Below are 18,365 nucleotides of genomic sequence, written 5' to 3'. Positions count from 1 at the left end.
TGCAAGTTTCAGGAGATTTACTATTCATGGTCCCAATTCTTTGAGTAACTGTCTCTAGATTAGCCACAGAGTTTGTGTGTCATACACTATTTAACTACTTGCATTGAGGCTAGCTTTGGAATACTGGAACCCTTCAACTCAAAGTGACTTCTGCTACCAGTTGTTTCACTCTTTTCACCTATTTATTCATTTGGTCATTTATTCTAAAAATAACTTTATATTCATTAGGTTCCAGGTATGGAAATACTGCAGTGAACTCAAATGACATAATCTGTCTTCACCACACTTTTAGTTTGGTGAGATCCACATGTAGCTCCTGAGTTCCCCCCCCCCCTTTTTTTTTTTTCTTTTTGCAGTACTAGGGATTGAACTCAGGGGCACTCTACCACTGGCTACATTCTCAGTCCTTTTTGTATTTTGAGACAGGGTTTCATTAAGTAGCTAAGGCTGGCCTAGAACTTGCAATCTCCTGCCTTAGCCCCCAGAGTCATTGAGATTATGGGTGTGTACCATGTTGTCTGACTTCCAAACCACTTTCTGTAAGTCAGTGCCAGGTTCTTGGTTCATCCCCCTTCATTTTCCCTTCCCACAGTCACCGAGTCTTCCCCAACATGAACCTTTTTTTTCCCCAAAGAAGCAGCAGGAGAGTCAGAGAAAGTTCCATTTTATTACAGAAAGTTAAAAAATGAACACGACAAAATTGATAAAGAAGGAGTAATGGGGGAGGAGAAGTGAGGTGCCTCCTTAATCACTCCACACCACTGCAATTCAAATCAATTTGAACCATTAGGAGGGACAGAATTAAATATGTTTCATGGGGTACAGAGTTAAGATTCCCAGTCTTCCCTTTTGGGGGAGACTGAGACACAGTAATACTGAGCAAAAGTGGAGGAAGCCACAGCCCCAGGTCATTCCCAATGAAAGGAATGAAGGGGACAGGGGAGAGGACTCCACCAGGACATGGCAAGTAGGTGTGGCTTGTAAACCTGGGACTTTGCAGGTGGGTCCTGGAGCTGGTGGAATTTGTAAACTAGGCTATGATCACAAGAAAAGGCAGGTAGCTGTAAACAAAGAAGGGGAAGGGGAACAAGTGCCTGTGAATGGAGTGGGGTTTAGTCTCCCAGGGACATGAGTTCTTAAATCCTGAGGATTCTCAGACATTTGTGAAGAGGCAAGGAAAGCTGTGGGGAGACTGTATCCTGTCATGGAGATGGGGGTTGCTCCATTTCCACACCCCAGTGAATTCTATGCTCCTCCCAGGACCTGGTGGTTACTCTTGGGTCACCTAGGCTGCTCCAGCCCATTTGACCTCACCACACCAGGGCACACCAGGAATTCTGGGTTAGGGTGGAAATTGGGCAATTGGCTCTGCCCCCAGAAACAGGATGGGGAAAGCAGGTCAGAAAATGTTGGTTGCCTGTCCCTGCCAGGCTCATTTTCAGGGTCCATCTGCTTTGAATCATCGGGCTCTGGAATCTTCAGTTCTAGGAAGGAGGGAGGTATGTCTCCTTATTGAAAGATGGTCACCGCCGGCAGGACTCATCTGCAAGAGAGGAGGTAATAAGGATAGAGAATGAGGGCTCTGTCTCTGTTCTCCTAACCACTCGCCCAACTGAAGGGCAGCTGGCACATGGGAAGTCCTATATCTTCCATGTATTGGGTATTTGTTGCCACCAGTAACAAACCATCCCTCAGCGTGGATTCTGTGCTAGGCATTCTTTTTTTTTTTTTTTTTTTGTCCCCTTTCAGTACTGGACATTGAACCCTGTCTCAGTTTCCAGAGTAGATGGGATTACAAGCATGCCACCACCACACCTGGCTATGCTAGGCATTCTTTGTGTGTGTGTGCGTGTGTGTGTGCGTGTGTGTGTGTGTGTGTGTGTGTGTACTGAGGACTGAACCCAGGGGTGCTTAAGCACTGAGCCACATTCCCAGTCCTTCTTTTATATTTTATTTAGAGATGGGGTATTGCTGAGTTGCTTAGGGCCTCGCTAATTTGCTGAAATTGGCTTTGAACTCGTGATCCTCCTGCCTCAGCCTCCTGAACCTCTGGGGTTACAGACCTGCAACACCACACCCAGTTAGCTTACATCTTGTCTAAACTCACAATAAGTCCAGAGGAGGGTAAATAATTTAATATATAACTATAGGTCTAGGTGCTTCACAAAAAATTACTCAATTCTTTCAAGAATTGCAGAAGGTACTTATTGTTATTTTTGCAGTGCTGGGGATTAAACCCAGGGCCTCCAACTGCTAGGCAAGTACTCTACCACTGAGCTACACCCTCAGCCCCAGGAGGTAGTTATTATTAACTTCATTTCATAAATGATAAACTGAGGCCAGAGGTCAGATAGTTTATCTGAGGTCACATCACAAGAAAGAGAACAGGATGAAATTCAAACTCAGCTTCTCTGACCCAATCCGATTTTTACCCAGACTGGAGAGCTCAGAAGGAGTCCTAGTTTTGACACCTAGTGTGCACTTCACTTTCTAGGACTTCAGTTTTCCCATCTGTTAAAGGACTGTGTTAGGAGGTTGGGCATGTCGCTTAGTGGCAGAGCGCTTGCCTAGGCCTTGAGTTTGATCCCCAGTACTGTGATAAGTAAGTAAGCAAACACCCTGGGCTACAGGCCCAACCAAGTCCCTTCCAAGGGCCACCATGAAACTCTCCTCTTCCCTTATGGACCGCGGTGTCTGCTCCAACACCAGGGGGCGTCCCAGGGTCGGCCGTGCCTCCTCCGCTTACCCACAATCAGGGCCTTGGTGCGCAGCCCGCCCTGGAGCTCAGGCTGCAGCAGCAGCTCTTCCTCGTCCTCCTCGTCGTCTGGCTGGGCCACTGGAAGACTGGAGGCATTGGGGACCTCAGGCTCTGGGCCTAGCTCCTCCAGTACCGAACTCTCGGAGGGGTATTGATATGTGGTCTCCAGGGCTGTCTCGCTGAAGGAGATCTTGAGCTGCGGGTGGGACGGAAAGGGATAGGAGGCAGGCTTAGCATCTGTAACCCAGGGAAGCCCACAGGGAGGAGGTGGGAAAGTGAGGGCTAGAATTAGGTACTCCATTGACTTCCCCTCTGTCCATTCTGGGATTCAGCTTTCCTTTCCATACAGTTCCCCAATCCTAGATATCCTCTCTTTAATCACATCATTCAAAAACATTAAACTTTTGACCTGTGCTTTGGCAAGTGCCTGAAAGGCAGAAGTGAATAATACAGGACTAAGGTTCCTGCTTTTCGGTGCATGGGAGGCAGAGGTAGAAAAAGAAACAAATACGTGGAGATAAATCCTTGTGATCATAACTGAGCCTTTGGGCTGGCTGGGGCAATCAGGTAGGCTTCCCAGAGAGGTCACATTTGAACTGGTAGGAAAGAGCTGACTGGGAATGGAGTCTCAGGTAGCGGCAAGGACAGGCATTGAGTTCCATACCCTGAATGCTTGCTGTCCTCTGGGGAAACCAGGCTTGAATACCTGCCCTTCCTCCTACAGCTGGATTATATCCACTGCAGGGGGCCTAGGACTGGGAAAGGATAGGAGACCAATAGCCAAAAGAGTTTCCCCAAAACACAGGGAAGATGAGCCCCTGAGTCCCTGAAAGGTGCAGCTGGAAGAAGTGATAAAGGCAGAGAGGAAAGTCCATACAAACATAGGGTGGGGGTGCAGAGTGCACCAGAGGGATGGGCAGAGACAGAGGCAAAAGACTATAAAGGGGGCAGAAAGTCCTTCATAAAAAGGCCATTCCAAGTGCAGGTGAGCCCCAGCTGTTCTCACTGCTTTTCTACCCATCCCCTTTGCCCTCTTAAGAAGCTCAGGGAAAAGGGGATGGTGGGATTAACTCTGGGAGCCAAAGGGATTAGGGTGACAAACAGGAGGATTCCATGTGAACTACTTGGAAAGGTCTAGATGATCTACTCAGGCCTTCTCTGGCATCTGTTTGGGAAGACTTAGGGCTGGAGCCCTGCATCCCTGAGTCTCCATGTGAGCTGGAATGTGAGAAGGTGGCTGGAGAAGAAGTTGCTAAGGGCTATATGGGATATGACATGGGGGTCCCATGGGAAGTTGAAACTTAGGGGCTGTATTTGTCATTCCTTGGCTTCAAACCCTGCAATGGCTCCCCTTCTCACCTGAAGCAAAACTAGAGCCATCCCAGCTACTTGGGAGACTGAGGCAGGAGGACCACAAGTTTGAGGTCAACCTGGGCGACTTAGCGAGATCCTGTCTCAAAACAAAAAATACAAAGGGATGGGGCTATTGCTCAGTAGTTGAGTGCTCCTGAGTTCAATCCCCAGTACTGAGGGGGAAAAAAAAATAAGAGCTGGAGTCTAATCAATGTCAATGTGCCAGTCCCCCTCTCTGGCATTCTCCCCAGCTGCAGTCACAGGGGCCTGGGTTCTTTCAAGTTCACAAGTTCACCAGGTACATTCCGACCTCAGGGCTTTTTCATTGAGGGAACACTTTTCCCCCTCAAGACTGTCTCCCTCCTGCTCATCCTATTCTGAAGCTGTCACATGGGCTGGGGAGATAGCTCAGTCGGTAGAGTGCTTGACTTGCTTGACTTGCAAGCACAAGACCCTGGGTTCGATCCCCAGCACCACAAAAAAAAAAAAAAAAAAAAAAGAGAGAGAGATTCCTGAAGCTGTCACATTCACTCCCCTGACCTCCTGACACTCTAAGTTACACTTACTCCTAATCTAATTTTTTCCATAATCACCCCTGACCTCCTGACACTCCAAGTTACACTTACTCCTATTCTAATTTTTTCCATAATCACCTACCCCCTTCTAACTTACTAGATACATATTTGTGGAGGGCCCTTTTTGGATGCCAAAATGCTCACTCAAGTCCCTCATATAAATGGTGTAATATTTCACATAACGTACATATGTTCTGCATATTTTATTTTATTTTATTTTTTTTATTTTTTTTTTTTTTTGCGGTACTGGGGATCAAACTCAGGACCTTGTACTTGTGAGGCAAGCACTCCAACAGCTGAGCTACCTCCCCAGCCCCATGTTCTGCATATTTTAAATCATCTCTAGATAACTTTTTTTCTGGGGTGGGGGGCAGGGATTGAACCCAGGGGTGCTAAACCACAGAGCCACACCCCAAGCCCATTCTATATTTTATTTAGAGACAGGGTCTCGTTAAGTTGCTGAGGCTGGCTTTGAACTTGGAAGCCTCCTGAGCCCCTGGGACTACAGGCAGGTGCCACCACATGTGGCTTCTAGATAGCTTTTAATGCCTGATACAATGTAAGTGCTCTGTAAATTGTTGTTACATTGTTTAGGGAATAATGACAAGAAAAGAAAAAAAATAAAAAATAAAGTCCCTACATTCTCAGTACACATGTAATATTTTTTCTGAATATTTTTGATCCACTTTGGTTGAACCCAGGGACATAGAACCCTTAGAGACAGAGAATCGGCTGCACTTACTTATTTATTATACTTGTGTTTGCTGTTGAAAGCAGTTTGGAAGTTGTTACAATGCAAAAGGGTCTGTTCAGACCTCAGATGAGGCTCCAACAGAGGACCAAGACTATGGGGTAGACAACATTAGGGGTAGTTAGGTCTATACACACTTGACCCCCAGTCCACATCTATGGAAATGCTGGTAGAATCAGGTGACAGCAGCCAGACTGCTTACATCTAAACTACTCAAAGGGATCCTTTCTGGTTTTGTTACTGTTACAAAATTTCTGGGAACCCATTTCTGTTTTCATATTCTGTTTTGGGATAACAATCTCTATAGTTTTATTATCCACTCTGCAAAAGGATTCATTTGATTTGCTCAGCTTATGTTTGTCCCCTCCTGCCTTGCTTCTAACCCCCCCCCCCCCCCCACTAACAATCTTCTGACTGGGCTTCTCAGGAATGCACAGCCTGCATGGGTGGGTGGGGGGATGACAGGGAGGGAGGTGACTCATTCACTCTTCTCCCATCAGCTATATAAGGTCACAAGGGGGCAGAGAAGGAGGGGCAGGTCTCTCAGCCAAAGGGGCCTCTGGGGAAGGGGACCAGTCACAGCCCATCCCTTGGGTTCAGCAGCAGGGCTGGGATTTCTCTCCTGATGGCAGGGATGTTTAATGAAAGTTGCCAGCAAACATGAGTTATTTAGGGAAGGTGGGGGTGGGGGTAGCAGGTTCTCCTATTCCTGAGCCAGTGAGCAGGGACAGGGCACACCAGTCCTTGAGAAACTGGGCCCTGAGAGAGGGGAGAAGGCCTGAAAGAGGACAGAGAGTGAGGTGACTGGGTGTAGGGAACTCTGCTGCTTTTTCCCCACCCCCACCCCAACTCCGCGGGACTGCTTCCTTATTCTCTCACCACATCCTGAGCACAGTTCTGGCAGGCCCATGGCCTAGAGTTCCCCACTCAGCCCCACCAGCCTTCCGGCCCCCACCCCAGGCTTCCTGTTTGGGCGATCTGCTTCCGGCCCGCTATTCCCTGACCTAGGTATGGTCACCATCACAGGTCCTGCTCTGCACTGGGTTCCCGGTTCCCCTCAGAGAGTCCCTGGGCTTCAGGACCCAAAGCTTCATGCCTCCCTTTGCTCATTCCCCAAAGGCACAAGCCTCCTCCTGGAAGCGCAAACCAACCTTGGTAGGAAGTGACTTTTCTGAACACCTCAGCCTTGGAGAATTTTCTGACCTCCCTCCTTTGTATCTGCCCAGTCCTGAAGGGAAAGGGCTGAGAGTCAGAGGGCTCAGGGTAGATTCCCAGGTACTGGGGATCAGGGATGGGAGCTTGCTTCTGTGAAGATGAACTCGAGGATCCAATGACCCCTCCTCCCCTAGCTTCACCTAGATCTTTAGTCCCTGTGGTTTCCCACTGACACTGAGAACACAAAAACAAATATGAGGACATTAACACATGGGATAAGGATGATACAGGTTTTCGCAAACTGGTGAGATTTGTGTTAGGAGGACAGACTTTGTGGGATGGCTCTCTCTAGAGAATTTCAAGCTATAAACTAATTGATGTGTATAGGGAAGGAGTTGAGCCAGAACCAGAATTCAGCTTGGCTGCTCATATTTCCCTGCATGTCCTTGTTCAAGTCTAACCTCTGATCTATTAGCCTCAATCCCCGCCCTGTCCCCAACTCCCACTGTACCCTGGCCAGTCCCAGCTTGGTGCCTCCCAAAGAACTTCTCTCTTTTTCTACCCCAAGGGGAGGGAGAGGCCAGGGTGTCAGGAAGAAAGGGGAAAACCATGGCTGAGCCAGTTCTGGGAGGGAGGGAAAGCCCAGGGAGGAAGGACAGAGGAGTGGGGGGTGGGGGTATTTTGGAAGAGGAGAAGGCTTTTCTTGTCCCAAGAGAGAAGGGAGCACTGTCTGAAGCAGTGGACCAGCTGGGGGTGTGCAACCCGGAGGTCACCCTGTTCAAATGGCCTCTGTGTATGCCTCTCCCATGGGGCAGACTTGGGGTTCAAAAGCCTTCTCTCTGCTTTTTAGCCAGACCTTCCCATCACCCCTCCTCCCTCTACCTAGGATGTCCCCACTCAGTTCTGCCTCCTTATTCCTAGGGTTGTGAGACCTTCCCCCACTCAATGCTTCCTGCCTTTTCTTTGTAGAACCCAGACCCCTATCTTCCACCTCCCAAGCCTGCTGCCTCCACATTTTCTCCTCTCCAAAGCTGTGCTTTCACCCTGGCAATCTGCCTTCTTTCTCCACTAGATGGGCCTGGGTGGGTCACAGACTCAAAGGAAAGGAAAGAAAGGTGGGGCAGTGTTGGGGGGTGTGGGGGGAAAGGATCCAGAACCTGAGGGAATGAGCAGCCTGGGCACACCCTGAAAATGACACACCCGGACACAGTGGTTGATTGCTGGGCAGGATCCTTGGGGCTCCAAAGTGAATGGCAAAGGAAGGCTAACAGAGGAAGGGTGTGTGTGCACAGGGAGGAAGGGAGGTGGCAGGAATGAACAGGAATAGAGGAAGACAAGAATACAGGGTATAAAAAAGCAAGAAAGACCAGAATCCAGAGAGAATTGACAAGTGGACTTCTAAGAAGTCTGGTTTGGCTGCTCCCCTACCTGTTTGTGATGTCTTTCGGGGGACCCCTTGGCAAGGCAGCTGCGGCTGAGACGAAGGTAGCCCCCCAGAACCAAGATCTCCTCAGCAGTCGGGTACCGCTTCTTCCCAGCTCCAGTAGCAGCAGCATCACCTGTGGCTGGGGTAGCTGGAGTGGCCGGGCTTGCAGGGGGCACAGAGCGCCTGGGGTTGACTGTGAAGGTGTGTCCACTGCGGCGGGGGGCCCCCACCCCTGGCCCTGCCTTCACCCCATAGAACAGGCGGCTCATGAGGGGATCCCCAGGGGGCTGGGGAGCACTTGGGGCTGGGGGTGGGGGAGACAGAGGGACTGATGGTGGGGGACTGAGTTCTACTGCTTCCTCTTCCTGCTGTCTCGAGTCTCCTCTAGTCCCAGCTTCCTCTGGTGGGAGGGGGGAGGGCACAGAACAGTGGTTCTGCAGGGCTCTCAAAGGCCTGCTCTGAGCCCCTGCCTCGTTCTTCTCAGCCTCCCCTTCTCCAGCCTCTACACTAGGAGGCCCTAGATGCCTCTCAGCAGACTCTGGAGGTTCTGGTTTCTCAGTTTGAGTTTCTATATCCGTGAGTATCCACTCTCGAGCCTTCCCAGAATTCAGGGTCCATTTCCACCCTTCAGTTGTCCTCAAGCCCCTCTCACCATCCTCCACAGGGCTAGGCCTCGGTTCTGCTGTCTCCACTCCTCTGGAGATATTGTCTTGAGCATCCTTTGTCAGGGTCTCTGATAACTCTGTAATCTCTTCTGGGGCTATCCCTGGAATTGTCCTCTCTTCTTCTTTTCTCCTACATTGCTCCAAACAGTCTTTTCTTTCTTCTGAGCTCAGTCTCCACTCTAAAGCCTCCAGTTGTACTAAACTCTGTTCCTCAGACTCTCTGCAGTCTGGCCTCCATTTATGGGCTTCTGTCAGGCCCAACTTCTGGTTGCCAGACTCCCCTGGGCTCAGTCTACTTTCCACCACCTCTTTTCTCCTGGGACTTTGTTCTCCAGGCTCTCCTAGTCTCATACTCCATTCTGGAGTTTCTCCAGGGCTTAGCTTCCATTTTCGTGCTTCTGACAGCCTTGAGCTCCTGTCTCCCACCTCTCCTGGGCTTTGCCTCCAGTCTCTAGTATCCAAAGGCCTGGGGCTTGACTCCTGGGCTCCTCCTATCCCCAGCCTTCTCTCTCTGACTTCCCTGGGACTTAGTCTCTCTTCTTTTAACTCTCTTCCCTTGGGGCTCTGATCTCTTGAATTCCCAGGGCTGGGTCTCCGATCTCGGGCCTCCAGAGGCCCAGCCTTTCTCTCAGCAAGCAGCTCTTCATTCCGCTGCTGTTGCTGCTGCTGCTGCTGCTGCTGCTGCTGCTGCTGCTGCTGCTGCCGCTCCTGTCGAATGAATCGGTTCTGGTGCACTGGCCCAATGGCCTCCAGAAGGACAGAAGACTCATCTGGGTCTGGAGGTCCAGCCTCTGCAGTCCCAGACACAGGGCTAGGCTCCCCAGGAGACAGGCCAAGCTTGGCCCTCCGTCGCTCCAGCAGTCCCCGTTTCCATGCTGGCATCTGGGATAGGCGATCCCGCTCTGCCTTCTCCCGGCCGCGAACTGCTGCCTCCTCCTGCCGTCGCCGGGCTAGTAGCTGTAGCTTCCAGTCTGGGATGGTGGCCATGGTCTCCTGGAGGTGAGGGTAGGGAACACTGGGGACAGAGAACCGGAAAAGAGGCTTCAGAGAGGCCTAAGGGTCGGGGGAAGAAGTGGTGAGATGGGACACAGAGAATGGCAGAGGAGCTGAGGATGAGGAAAGAGGGAAAGGGATAAGAAGGAAGGCAGAGAAGTGGGGAACAGAAAATGTGAAGAGAAGCTGTTCGGCCAAGTTGAGGGGAGTTGACATGAAAGGAAGGGTCAAGATTTAAAGGCAGGAGTCAGATTGGATAGTAAAGGGTTAATGAGTATTAAAGACAGTTTCAGGAGTGTCAGAAGAAGAGAAAAGGGCTAAAAGAGAAGCGTGGGTGAAAGAGATGAGAGAAAGAGTGGCTGGGGTTCAAAGGGGACCAGGTTCAGGAGAGGCTACCTCACCGATACCCGCGAGAGATGAGAGTGGGAAGGAAAGACAGGGAATACCGACAGAGAGGGATAGACAGGATCTAAGGGGATGTCGGGGAGGTAAGGAAGGGTGGAGAGTGAAAAGATTTAGGGGAGAAGGGGAATTCAGGGGGCAATGGTGAAGGGAGCGCCGCGGCAGCAGCCGGGCGCGTCTCAGCGCGGGCCCCAAAGATCCCGGCTCCTTTTCCAGCTAGGCTCGGGCCCCGCCTCTCCGGCCCCCAGCCCCCACCCCTCCACGGCGCACTCCGCCCCCAAGGCGGGTCAGGGGAAATACCCTCCCTGGGGGACTTTTGGAACACGGGCGCCTGAGTTGCCGTCAGGTTCCCAGAACCCTGGCGTTCACCCCCATCCAGTCCGGTCGCTACCGTCGGCCTCCCCCAGGGGCTGAGCTCCGGGACCCAGGCATGCTGAGGACCGGATCCACGCCTCTTCTGTCCTGAGCCTGCAAGTCCACAGCCAGGTCCCTGGTCTCACGGAACCTTGACATAGCGAGCCATTCCCACCTGGCTCGGTTCGCAGAGACAATCTCGGCACAAAGAAGAGACAGCCCAAAGTCCGGGACCGGGACGGGAGCGAGGACGGGAGCAAGAAGACACCCCGTCCTCGAGTCTGAGCCCCTCAGTCAACTCACACGCCTTGGGGTCCCCGGGGAAAGGGATGCAAGGAGCCAGGCGTCCGGAGAGAGAAGAGAGGAAGAGGAGGAGAGAGGTAGCGAGGGAGATCCGGAGACTAGAGGGAGGGGTGGAGGGAGGGAGAGGAGGAGGCAAAGAGGGAGCAGAGGAGGAGGGACAGAGACAGAGACCAGGGGGCCGGGCGGGGGGCGGCGACAGCTTTGTCTAAGGACAATGCCGAGAGGAAAGGGGGCGCCGGGCGGAGCCCGATGAGGGGCGGGGCCTCACTTCCATCCACCGCGCGTGGGACTAAGCTCTGGGTCTCCCCTCTTCCTGTGGGAATCGAGGGTTCTCGGCTCTCAGAACCCAGGGACCCTCAACAGCTTCCCGCCCCATAGTCCTGGAGAACCTTGGTGTCCAGACCCCCGCCCTCAGCTCGCCGACCCAGGGCGGTGGCCCGTGACTCAGGCCCCTCAAGGGACTCGGGGAGGAAGCGCCAGCTGCTGCGAACCGGGCCCGCCCTTCCCATCTCTGGCCGCTCCTCCCCACGCTTTTGCCTTCCCCGGCCAGCCTTTGTTGCTGTGGGGTCGAGGGCCGCCGCCAGACAGGGGGAGGACTGTAGGGAAGGAGGCAGCAGGAGCAGTGCTCAGAAGCAAATGTCTTTGGAAGCTCGCTTCCCTACCAGAGCTGCGGTCCCCTCCGTTTTTAGTTTCACCCTGTTTCCTATGCGTCCCCAGTTCTGCAGCGGGAAAATTTGGGGGATTTGGAGGAAGCAGGATCCTGCAGCTCCGAGGTGAGGGCGGGCCCATGGGGTGTGGCTGCAGCCCAGCGGGTAGCCAGAGGGTGCGGTGGCAACCCAAACTCCAGAGCTTGGTGCTCCCAGGCTCTGGCTCGCCTTCCCAAACTCAGCCCTGCCGCTAGAGACGTCGACAGAGTACGGAATACCATATGTGGAAAAACGAGGCTTTTATTTTTCCTGTAGCAAGTGTTTCTCAGGAAAATAAGGAGCCCCAAGTACCCAAGTTAAGAGCGGGAGAATCCACTCCACTAGGTTGCAGGAGGTGAGGGGTGGGGGTGGAGAGGTTGGATTGAGCCCTGGGGTGGGGCCTTGGGAGGTGGAGAGACTAGGGTAGGAGTGGAGAACATAACTGGAGTCTAGAGCGGGCGGCCACTACTGGCAAACTCGCAGACAGATCCTGGCCCAGGAGTGGAAGCTGGAGGTGGAGAAGGGGGTCCCCTAGGCACAGAGATGAATAAGAGTGCCAAGGAAGTAGTCAGGGCAGACCCATTTCCTTTTGAGGAGGCTATTGGCAGGAAAGGGGGTCATGCCCTAAACTATGAGGAGGGGGATGAAGTCTACATCCTCTCTTCCTGGCTGGTGAAGTGGTCCTTGGAATCTAGTGGTCAAAACTCAGAATTTACAGTATGGAGCTGGACTTGGGGAATGAAGTCTCAAGCAGTGGAAGGGACAGCTCCTTCAGTCCGTGGCCTTGAGCCTCTCAGGTCTGAGGCAGTCAGGGCCTGGATGTTAAAGGACTTTGAATTTGAGGGGTAGAGGAAGTACAGGGCTGGGAACCAGAGTTAGATCCTCATTCTGTCTCCCCATCCTGGGGCCGGGAGAGCAGGTGAAGTTTTCTTTGTAGTTGAGCCCGGAGGTAGCGGAGGTCTTGCTGGTCAAGCCCATGAGCCAGGCCCAGATAGAGGGTAAGAAGGAGAGCAAGGAGGAGGCGGTCAGTGCCCAGGGTGGGTACCACCCACAGCACAGTCAGCAGCTCCACACACACTGGGTGGCGCAGGTGGGAAAAGAGCCTCAGAGCTCGGGGTGACTTCAGGGCCAGAGGCTCACCCAGTCCCAGCACGTGGTAGTAGACCTAAGAGAGGGAGAATAGTTTAGAAATGGAGTCAAGTCCTCTTTCCAATTTAGCTGTTTCTTTCCTTTTCTTTCAGGGCACCACCCTCCTGGAAATCAGGCCCAAGAACCCACTTCTGAGACTCTAGCCCCTGTCTGGTCCATGTGACTTCCCCAGACCCAGGAGACCCATGGATGCTGGCCTTTTAGAAAAGTCTAAAAGAAGACACTCTATAAGAAAAGGAAAGAATAAAAAGCAAGGGGAGGGTAGAATTACAGGGGGGCAGTGGGCAGAATAGGAAAATCTTTGGAAAAAATTCTAGACAGGGTCTGATGTCTTAGGCAGGGATCTGGAAGCCTCACCTGTTTGAGGCCCATGAGTTCAGCGTAGTCAAAGACGAGAAGAATGCTGAAGATGAGGAGCCAGGAAATGACGTGGAGCACAAAGCAGAGAAGGGGCACCCAGGTGGCCCATGGCTCTGCCCGAGCCTCCCACAACACAGGGCCTCTGGGTACGGGTTCCCAGTACCGCATCACCAGCTGAAGAAGGATGAGGGACTGGGTATCCCAGCAGCCCACCTGCCTACTCTTAAGAAACCCAGACCCAGAGACTGCCCTCACCCTCGGATACCCTTTCCCATTTATGAAGGTGCTGAGTAAGATCCCATGAAAGTGAGAATGACCTGTGTCTACACTGAGGATTTAAAGAATGGTTGGGGGTGACCTTATAGGTACATAAAGTAGTACTAGACACCCAATAAGAAGACAGGTTAACTGCTAAATGGAAAGCAAGCTTTCTCTTGAAACCTAGGGAGGTGGTTTGAAAGAAATAGTAGGATTGAAAAGGAGTTAAAGAGGGGATCTCAAGCAGGATAATGTGAACAAAGTTGCAAAGGTGAGAATGCACATCTTGTGCCTAGGGAATGACAAGTACACCCTTCTTGATAAAAAGTAGGATATGTGCCATGGAGGAAAAGAAACTAAGATAAGCATCCTCAGTTCTCTTCTCAAAACCATAGTCTGCCCCTCCAATCCAGGGGGTACCTGCCACAGACTCTCTCCCTTGGGGAATCCGCTGCCAAGTCCTCATACCTGCAAGGCGAGGGCAGTGCATGCCACATACAGTGACCTCTGAAGGACCCCAAAGTACTGGGATGTCCAGGCCTTCACTGTCTCAGTCGCCATGAGGCTGTGCTGCCCAACAAAGAGTAGCAGGAGCCCCAGATCCCAAGCCAGGGAGGCAAGTACACTGCGGTCCTTCAGGGCAGCCAGCCATCCCTGGCGGGCATCTGAGGGAGTTGCGGGAGAAAGGAACAAAAGATCAAGAAGATAAATAGAAAATCTCCCCTTACCCTCATTTCCCATTGGAGCCCCAGGTCATGTCCCTTAATGATTTCAAACACGTTAATGTTTTCCATCTAGGCTGGCCCCTCTCACTTTTCCATCCCTTGTATTTTCCCTCTTCCCTAGGCCCCTGTCAGACCTGGGGAAAAGGATTCATAGAAAAATGCATGTTGGATAGTCACCAAAAGCATGGCTGGAGAGGCCATCTCTGGATCGCGCCCTTGTAACACTTCCCTCTCCCTAGTTTTCTATACAAAATACTTTTCTTCGAATATTGTGTATAGCCCTTTCCCTCCCCCTCAAGTCTTTACTCTCCCGGTTCGCCAAACCATTCCTAATTTAGTTCTGTGGTCCCTTTCCCCTGCAGCTTTTGGGCAGCTTTCGCGATCTGAGGTCCCTAGCTCAGACTTCACTGTCATTTGTCTCCAAGCCCCGCCCTCGCACCCTCTTCTCCGGCTCCACCTCCCTACTCCAAACCTAGTCCTCGATTCCTCCCGCTCACCCGGACTACCAGACTCCGGTATCCCTCCGAGAAGTGGCCGAAGGGAGGTAAAACGCACGAACTCCACTCCAGTGCCAAAGGCCAGGATGAAAGAAGCAAGGGCAGCTGGCACCAGCAGCAGTGCAGGGGCCATGGCGAGAAATGGAGGGGTGGGGAAAGGGGCGGGTTTGGGATTCCCGCGGCAGCAGACCCCGCCCCCCGCCGAGGTCCTGCCTAGGAGGGCGGGGTTCCTGCACGCCAACGCTTGGTTTCCCGCCCGCCTGCGCGCGCGCGGCTTTGCCCACTCAGAGGCAGGGCAGATGCAGAGGTTCCTTTCCGAACTGGCGATGTCCGCGTCACAGAAGGGAATGTTAGAATCCTCAGAGAAGTGTTAAGGACAGCAGTTCTGCAGCCACCCACATGGATTGACTCCCAGTGCGGCTAGTTTTCCCATCGAAAAAAATGACAGTTCTCTCTTGCAGTTGTGGAAACAGAACATTAGGAGCCCCTTTTCAGCTGGGCGCGGTGGCTGGCTCCTGTAATTCCCGCGACTTGCTAGATTTGGCCAAGAGGATTACAAATTCGAGGTCAACCAAGGCACTTTAGTGAGACTGAGGATATAGCTCTGTGGGACAGCGCCCTGGGTTCTATTCCCGGTTCATCAAAAACAAAAAAAACTTTGCTTTAATTTAGCCATGACTGGAAAACAATGAGGGTCTGAGGTTACGAATCTTCAGTTAACAAATAATGAACGGTGAGAACGGATTTTGACACAGGATGAGAAGCCAAGCTCTGAATCGCCTAATACATCTTGTTATATGGTACTAGGGACGCATCAAACTGAGCCACATCCCTGACCCGTTTTATTTTTTGAGACAGTGTCTCGCTAAGTTGCTTAGGACCTTGCTAAATTGCTGAGGCTCGCTTTGAATTTGCTATCCTCCTGCCTCGGCCTCCCAAACTGCTGGGATTACAGGCCTGCACCACCACAGCTGGCTGTTTGTTTTTTAAATATTTATTTCGTGATGCCGGGGATGAAACTCAGGGCCTCCCACAAGCTGGGCAAAGCCTCAACCTTTAAGCTACATTCTCAGCTTCTAATAAGTGGCAAAGATGATTGATTTGTAACCATGGTAGTAAAACTGTGTTAAAATGTGTGGTGCAAAACTATTAATTTATTACAGTTGTAAACTAAGCAATTTTATACAAGCTTATGATAACTGACACTATCTGACTTTATTCTGCAACTTCATTAGTTTGACTCCACCTACTAATCAGAAACCACTAAGATCTCTCAACATTTCCTATAGACTGCTTATAATTACCTACAGATTAATATTAATATCCAAAAAGCAAATTAAAAGTAAATATCAGAACTTAAGATCATATAGTGTTTAGTCCCAGTAGCTATGTACATATGCAGATCTTAGATATCATTAAGCTTACTCCCTGTGCAGGGTGCAGTGTAATCCCAGTGATTTGGGAGGCTGTGGCAGCTCCCAAATTGGAGGCCAGTCTCAGCAATTTAGCCAGGCCCTAAACAACTTAGCAAGTCTCAGCAATTTAGCAAGGTCCTAAGCAACTTAGTAAGAGACCCTGTCTCAAAAACAAATGAACAAACCAACAAACTTACTCCTTCAACTTTTAGATAAAAGAAATACACCTAGAGAGAAAAAGAATCGCACAAGATGAGAATTAAAGGAAACTGTTAGTCCTGTGGGTAAAGGGATATGAAAACTGCCAAAGAGCATTAAAGAACCTCCCACAGGCTCTGCATTCCTCTTCCCTCTCAGAGACTCAGTATTCCCACGTTCCTCTGCATCAATGCCATCATATATTGCGCCAAACATATTGTGTTTTCCCTCTAGATTCACTCCCCACCCTGCTTTCTGCATAGGAAAGTGGTCCTGAATGGACTACACCAATGAAGGTTACAGTATTTATTCAGGAAGTCCTCTGTAAATAACTGCTCTCATCTTTGTGAGTTGAGGTTATAGCAGAGCTGTGGGTACAGAAGCACTGCACTATTGTTTATGATTTCCCTAAACCCTGCCTACTTCTTTGAATTATCACTTTATTAAACTCTTCCCCAAATTATCTAATATGATTGTATCATTAATTTCCTACTAATAGATATACTATTATACAAAGCAATATGCTAAAATATGGGATTCACTGAAAGTGTAAGAAGATTCCCCTCCCTATTCTCTAGAAGTTTAAATTGACCAATCATGAGAAGGAAGTGCAACTTTTTTTTTTTTTTTTTTTTTTTGGTGTTAGGGACTGGACCCAGGGGCACTTAACCACTGAGTCACATCCCTAGCCTTTTTTATTTTTTATAGAAAGTCTTTTTTATATTTTATAGAAAGACAGGGTCTCAGTGAGTTGCTCAGGTCCTTGCTAAGTTGCTAAGGCTGGCTTTGAACTTGAAGTCCTCCTGCCTCAGCCTCCCAAGTTGCTAGGATAACAGGCATGTGCCAGTGGTGCCTGGCTACCTGAATGTTAAATGACACTAAAGACAGCAGGTATTATAACGAATCCCATAAGCCTCAGAGATATGGACAATTTCAGTTGCCCAAGGGGACCAGTATTTAGGTCTTAGTGTACGCCACACCCACAATGGCTACACTTACTATATAGATGAGTATATTTAAAAGCCAGGCTTGGGCATGGTGTTACACACCTGTGGTCTCAGCAACTTGGGAGGCTGAGGCAAATTAAAAAGGCCCTAAGCAACTCAATGTGACCCTGTCTCAAAATAGAAAACAAAAATAAAAAAGCACCTCTGGGTTCAATCCCTAGTACCAAAAAAATTTTAAAAATTTGAAAAGGCAGTACAGGACTAGAGTATACTCAGTGATAAAAAGTGATTGCCTAGCATGCACAAGGCCCTGAATTTGATTTCCAACTTAAAAAAAAAAAAAAAAAGTTAAGTGTTTTGGCAAAGCTTATATTATTTCTATTACACCAAAGTTTTCCAAGCTTAAGCATACCTTACATGCAGAGTATGCAAAATAAATTGATTTTTTTTTATTGAAGTGAAATTCACAGGACATAAAACTAACCACTTTAAAGAGAATATAGTGGCATTTAGTAACATTTGAAAATGTATACAACCACCACCACTATTTAATTCCAAAACATTTTCATCATCCCATAATAAAACTCTGGACTCATTAAGCAGTGACTATCCTTTTTCTCCTCCCTCTAGCCTCTAGCAACCACCAATATTGCTCTTGGTCTTTATGGTTTTACCCATTCTAGATATTTCATGGAAGTGTAATCATATAATATGTGTCCTTTTGTGTCTGGCTTCTTCCACTTAGCAAAATGTTCTTGAGGTTAATCCTTAAAATATGGCAGCACTTTTTAGTACTGCATCCCTTTTAATGGTTGAATAATATTCCATGTATGCATATATCATATTTTTTTATCCATTCATCCTTGATGAACATTTGTATTATTTCCATCTTTTGGATATTTATGGAAAGTGCTGATATTAAGATTCATGTATAAATATTTTTTAAAGCATGTTTTCATTTCTTTTGGGTATATACTTAGGAGCAGAATTGCCAAGTCATATGGTAATTTCTAATGTTTAATTTTTTAAAAAAATTATTTTTATTAGTTGTTGTTGGACCTTTATTTTATTTACTTATTTATATGTGGTGCTGAGAATCGAACCCAGTGCCTCACCCATGCTAGGCAAGTGCTCTACCACTGAGCCACAACCCCAGTCCCTAATGTTTAACTGTTTAAGGAACTATCAAACTGTTACTGTTTTCCTCAGAGGCCAAACCATTTTACATTCCTACCAGCAATATATAAGTGTTCTAATTTCTCTACATCCTTATAACTGACCAACTTTTAATATTACATAATTTGCCCTAAATAGAAAATAATAGTAAATTAAATAAAGGTTCATAACTAATTTTTAAAAAAGGTTTGTTTCAAGGCCAGACATTAAAAAACAAAA

At 49.5% G+C, this 18,365-nt stretch overlaps 2 protein-coding genes across 6 annotated transcripts; both read right to left on the bottom strand.

Annotated features, from left to right (window-relative positions):
• Window positions 1-648: 648 nt before the first annotated feature.
• On the bottom strand, window positions 649-11,144 carry Ppp1r18 (protein phosphatase 1 regulatory subunit 18). Of its 3 annotated transcripts, none has more exons than XM_047558308.1 (4): window positions 11,004-11,144; window positions 8,021-9,698; window positions 2,747-2,954; window positions 649-1,543 (listed from the first exon to the last, which is right to left on the bottom strand). In XM_047558308.1, exons 2-4 carry the CDS (start codon window positions 9,668-9,670, stop codon window positions 1,524-1,526), a joined length of 1,878 nt encoding a protein of 625 aa, XP_047414264.1. In that variant the 5' UTR covers window positions 9,671-9,698; window positions 11,004-11,144; the 3' UTR covers window positions 649-1,523. The 3 variants fall into 3 exon arrangements, with proteins under 3 accessions (XP_047414264.1, XP_047414262.1, XP_047414263.1); XM_047558306.1 differs by lacking the exon at window positions 11,004-11,144 and adding an exon at window positions 10,608-10,886; XM_047558307.1 differs by lacking the exon at window positions 11,004-11,144 and adding an exon at window positions 10,736-10,861.
• Window positions 11,145-11,671: 527 nt separating this feature from the next.
• Window positions 11,672-14,585, bottom strand: Nrm (nurim). 3 transcript variants are annotated; one of them, XM_047558309.1, is made up of 4 exons: window positions 14,411-14,581; window positions 13,657-13,853; window positions 12,928-13,104; window positions 11,672-12,586 (listed from the first exon to the last, which is right to left on the bottom strand). In XM_047558309.1, exons 1-4 carry the CDS (start codon window positions 14,541-14,543, stop codon window positions 12,305-12,307), a joined length of 789 nt encoding a protein of 262 aa, XP_047414265.1. In that variant the 5' UTR covers window positions 14,544-14,581; the 3' UTR covers window positions 11,672-12,304. The 3 variants fall into 3 exon arrangements, with proteins under 3 accessions (XP_047414265.1, XP_047414266.1, XP_047414267.1); XM_047558310.1 differs by having other exon boundaries at window positions 14,420-14,563; XM_047558311.1 differs by lacking the exon at window positions 12,928-13,104 and having other exon boundaries at window positions 14,411-14,585.
• Window positions 14,586-18,365: the final 3,780 nt, after the last annotated feature.

This window comes from Sciurus carolinensis, chromosome 7 (assembly GCF_902686445.1).
Source record: "Sciurus carolinensis chromosome 7, mSciCar1.2, whole genome shotgun sequence".
Taxonomy (NCBI): Eukaryota; Metazoa; Chordata; class Mammalia; order Rodentia; family Sciuridae; genus Sciurus; species Sciurus carolinensis.
This window is presented reverse-complemented; position numbering and strand designations above follow the sequence as displayed.

Coding starts and splice junctions, on each gene's coding strand:
- Nrm (XM_047558309.1), bottom strand. CDS start 14,543: ATGGCCCCTGCACTGCTGCTGGTGCCAGCTGCCCTTGCTTCTTTCATC. Junction 13,854..14,410: donor ACCGGAGTCTGGTAGTCCGG/GTGAGCGGGAGG, acceptor CAACTCCCTCAG/ATGCCCGCCAGGGATGGCTG. Junction 12,587..12,927: donor AACTCATGGGCCTCAAACAG/GTGAGGCTTCCA, acceptor TCCCTCTCTTAG/GTCTACTACCACGTGCTGGG.
- Ppp1r18 (XM_047558308.1), bottom strand. CDS start 9,670: ATGGCCACCATCCCAGACTGGAAGCTACAGCTACTAGCCCGGCGACGG. Junction 2,955..8,020: donor CCGAAAGACATCACAAACAG/GTAGGGGAGCAG, acceptor TCCCACCCGCAG/CTCAAGATCTCCTTCAGCGA. Junction 1,544..2,746: donor CACCAAGGCCCTGATTGTGG/GTAAGCGGAGGA, acceptor CCTCTCTTGCAG/ATGAGTCCTGCCGGCGGTGA.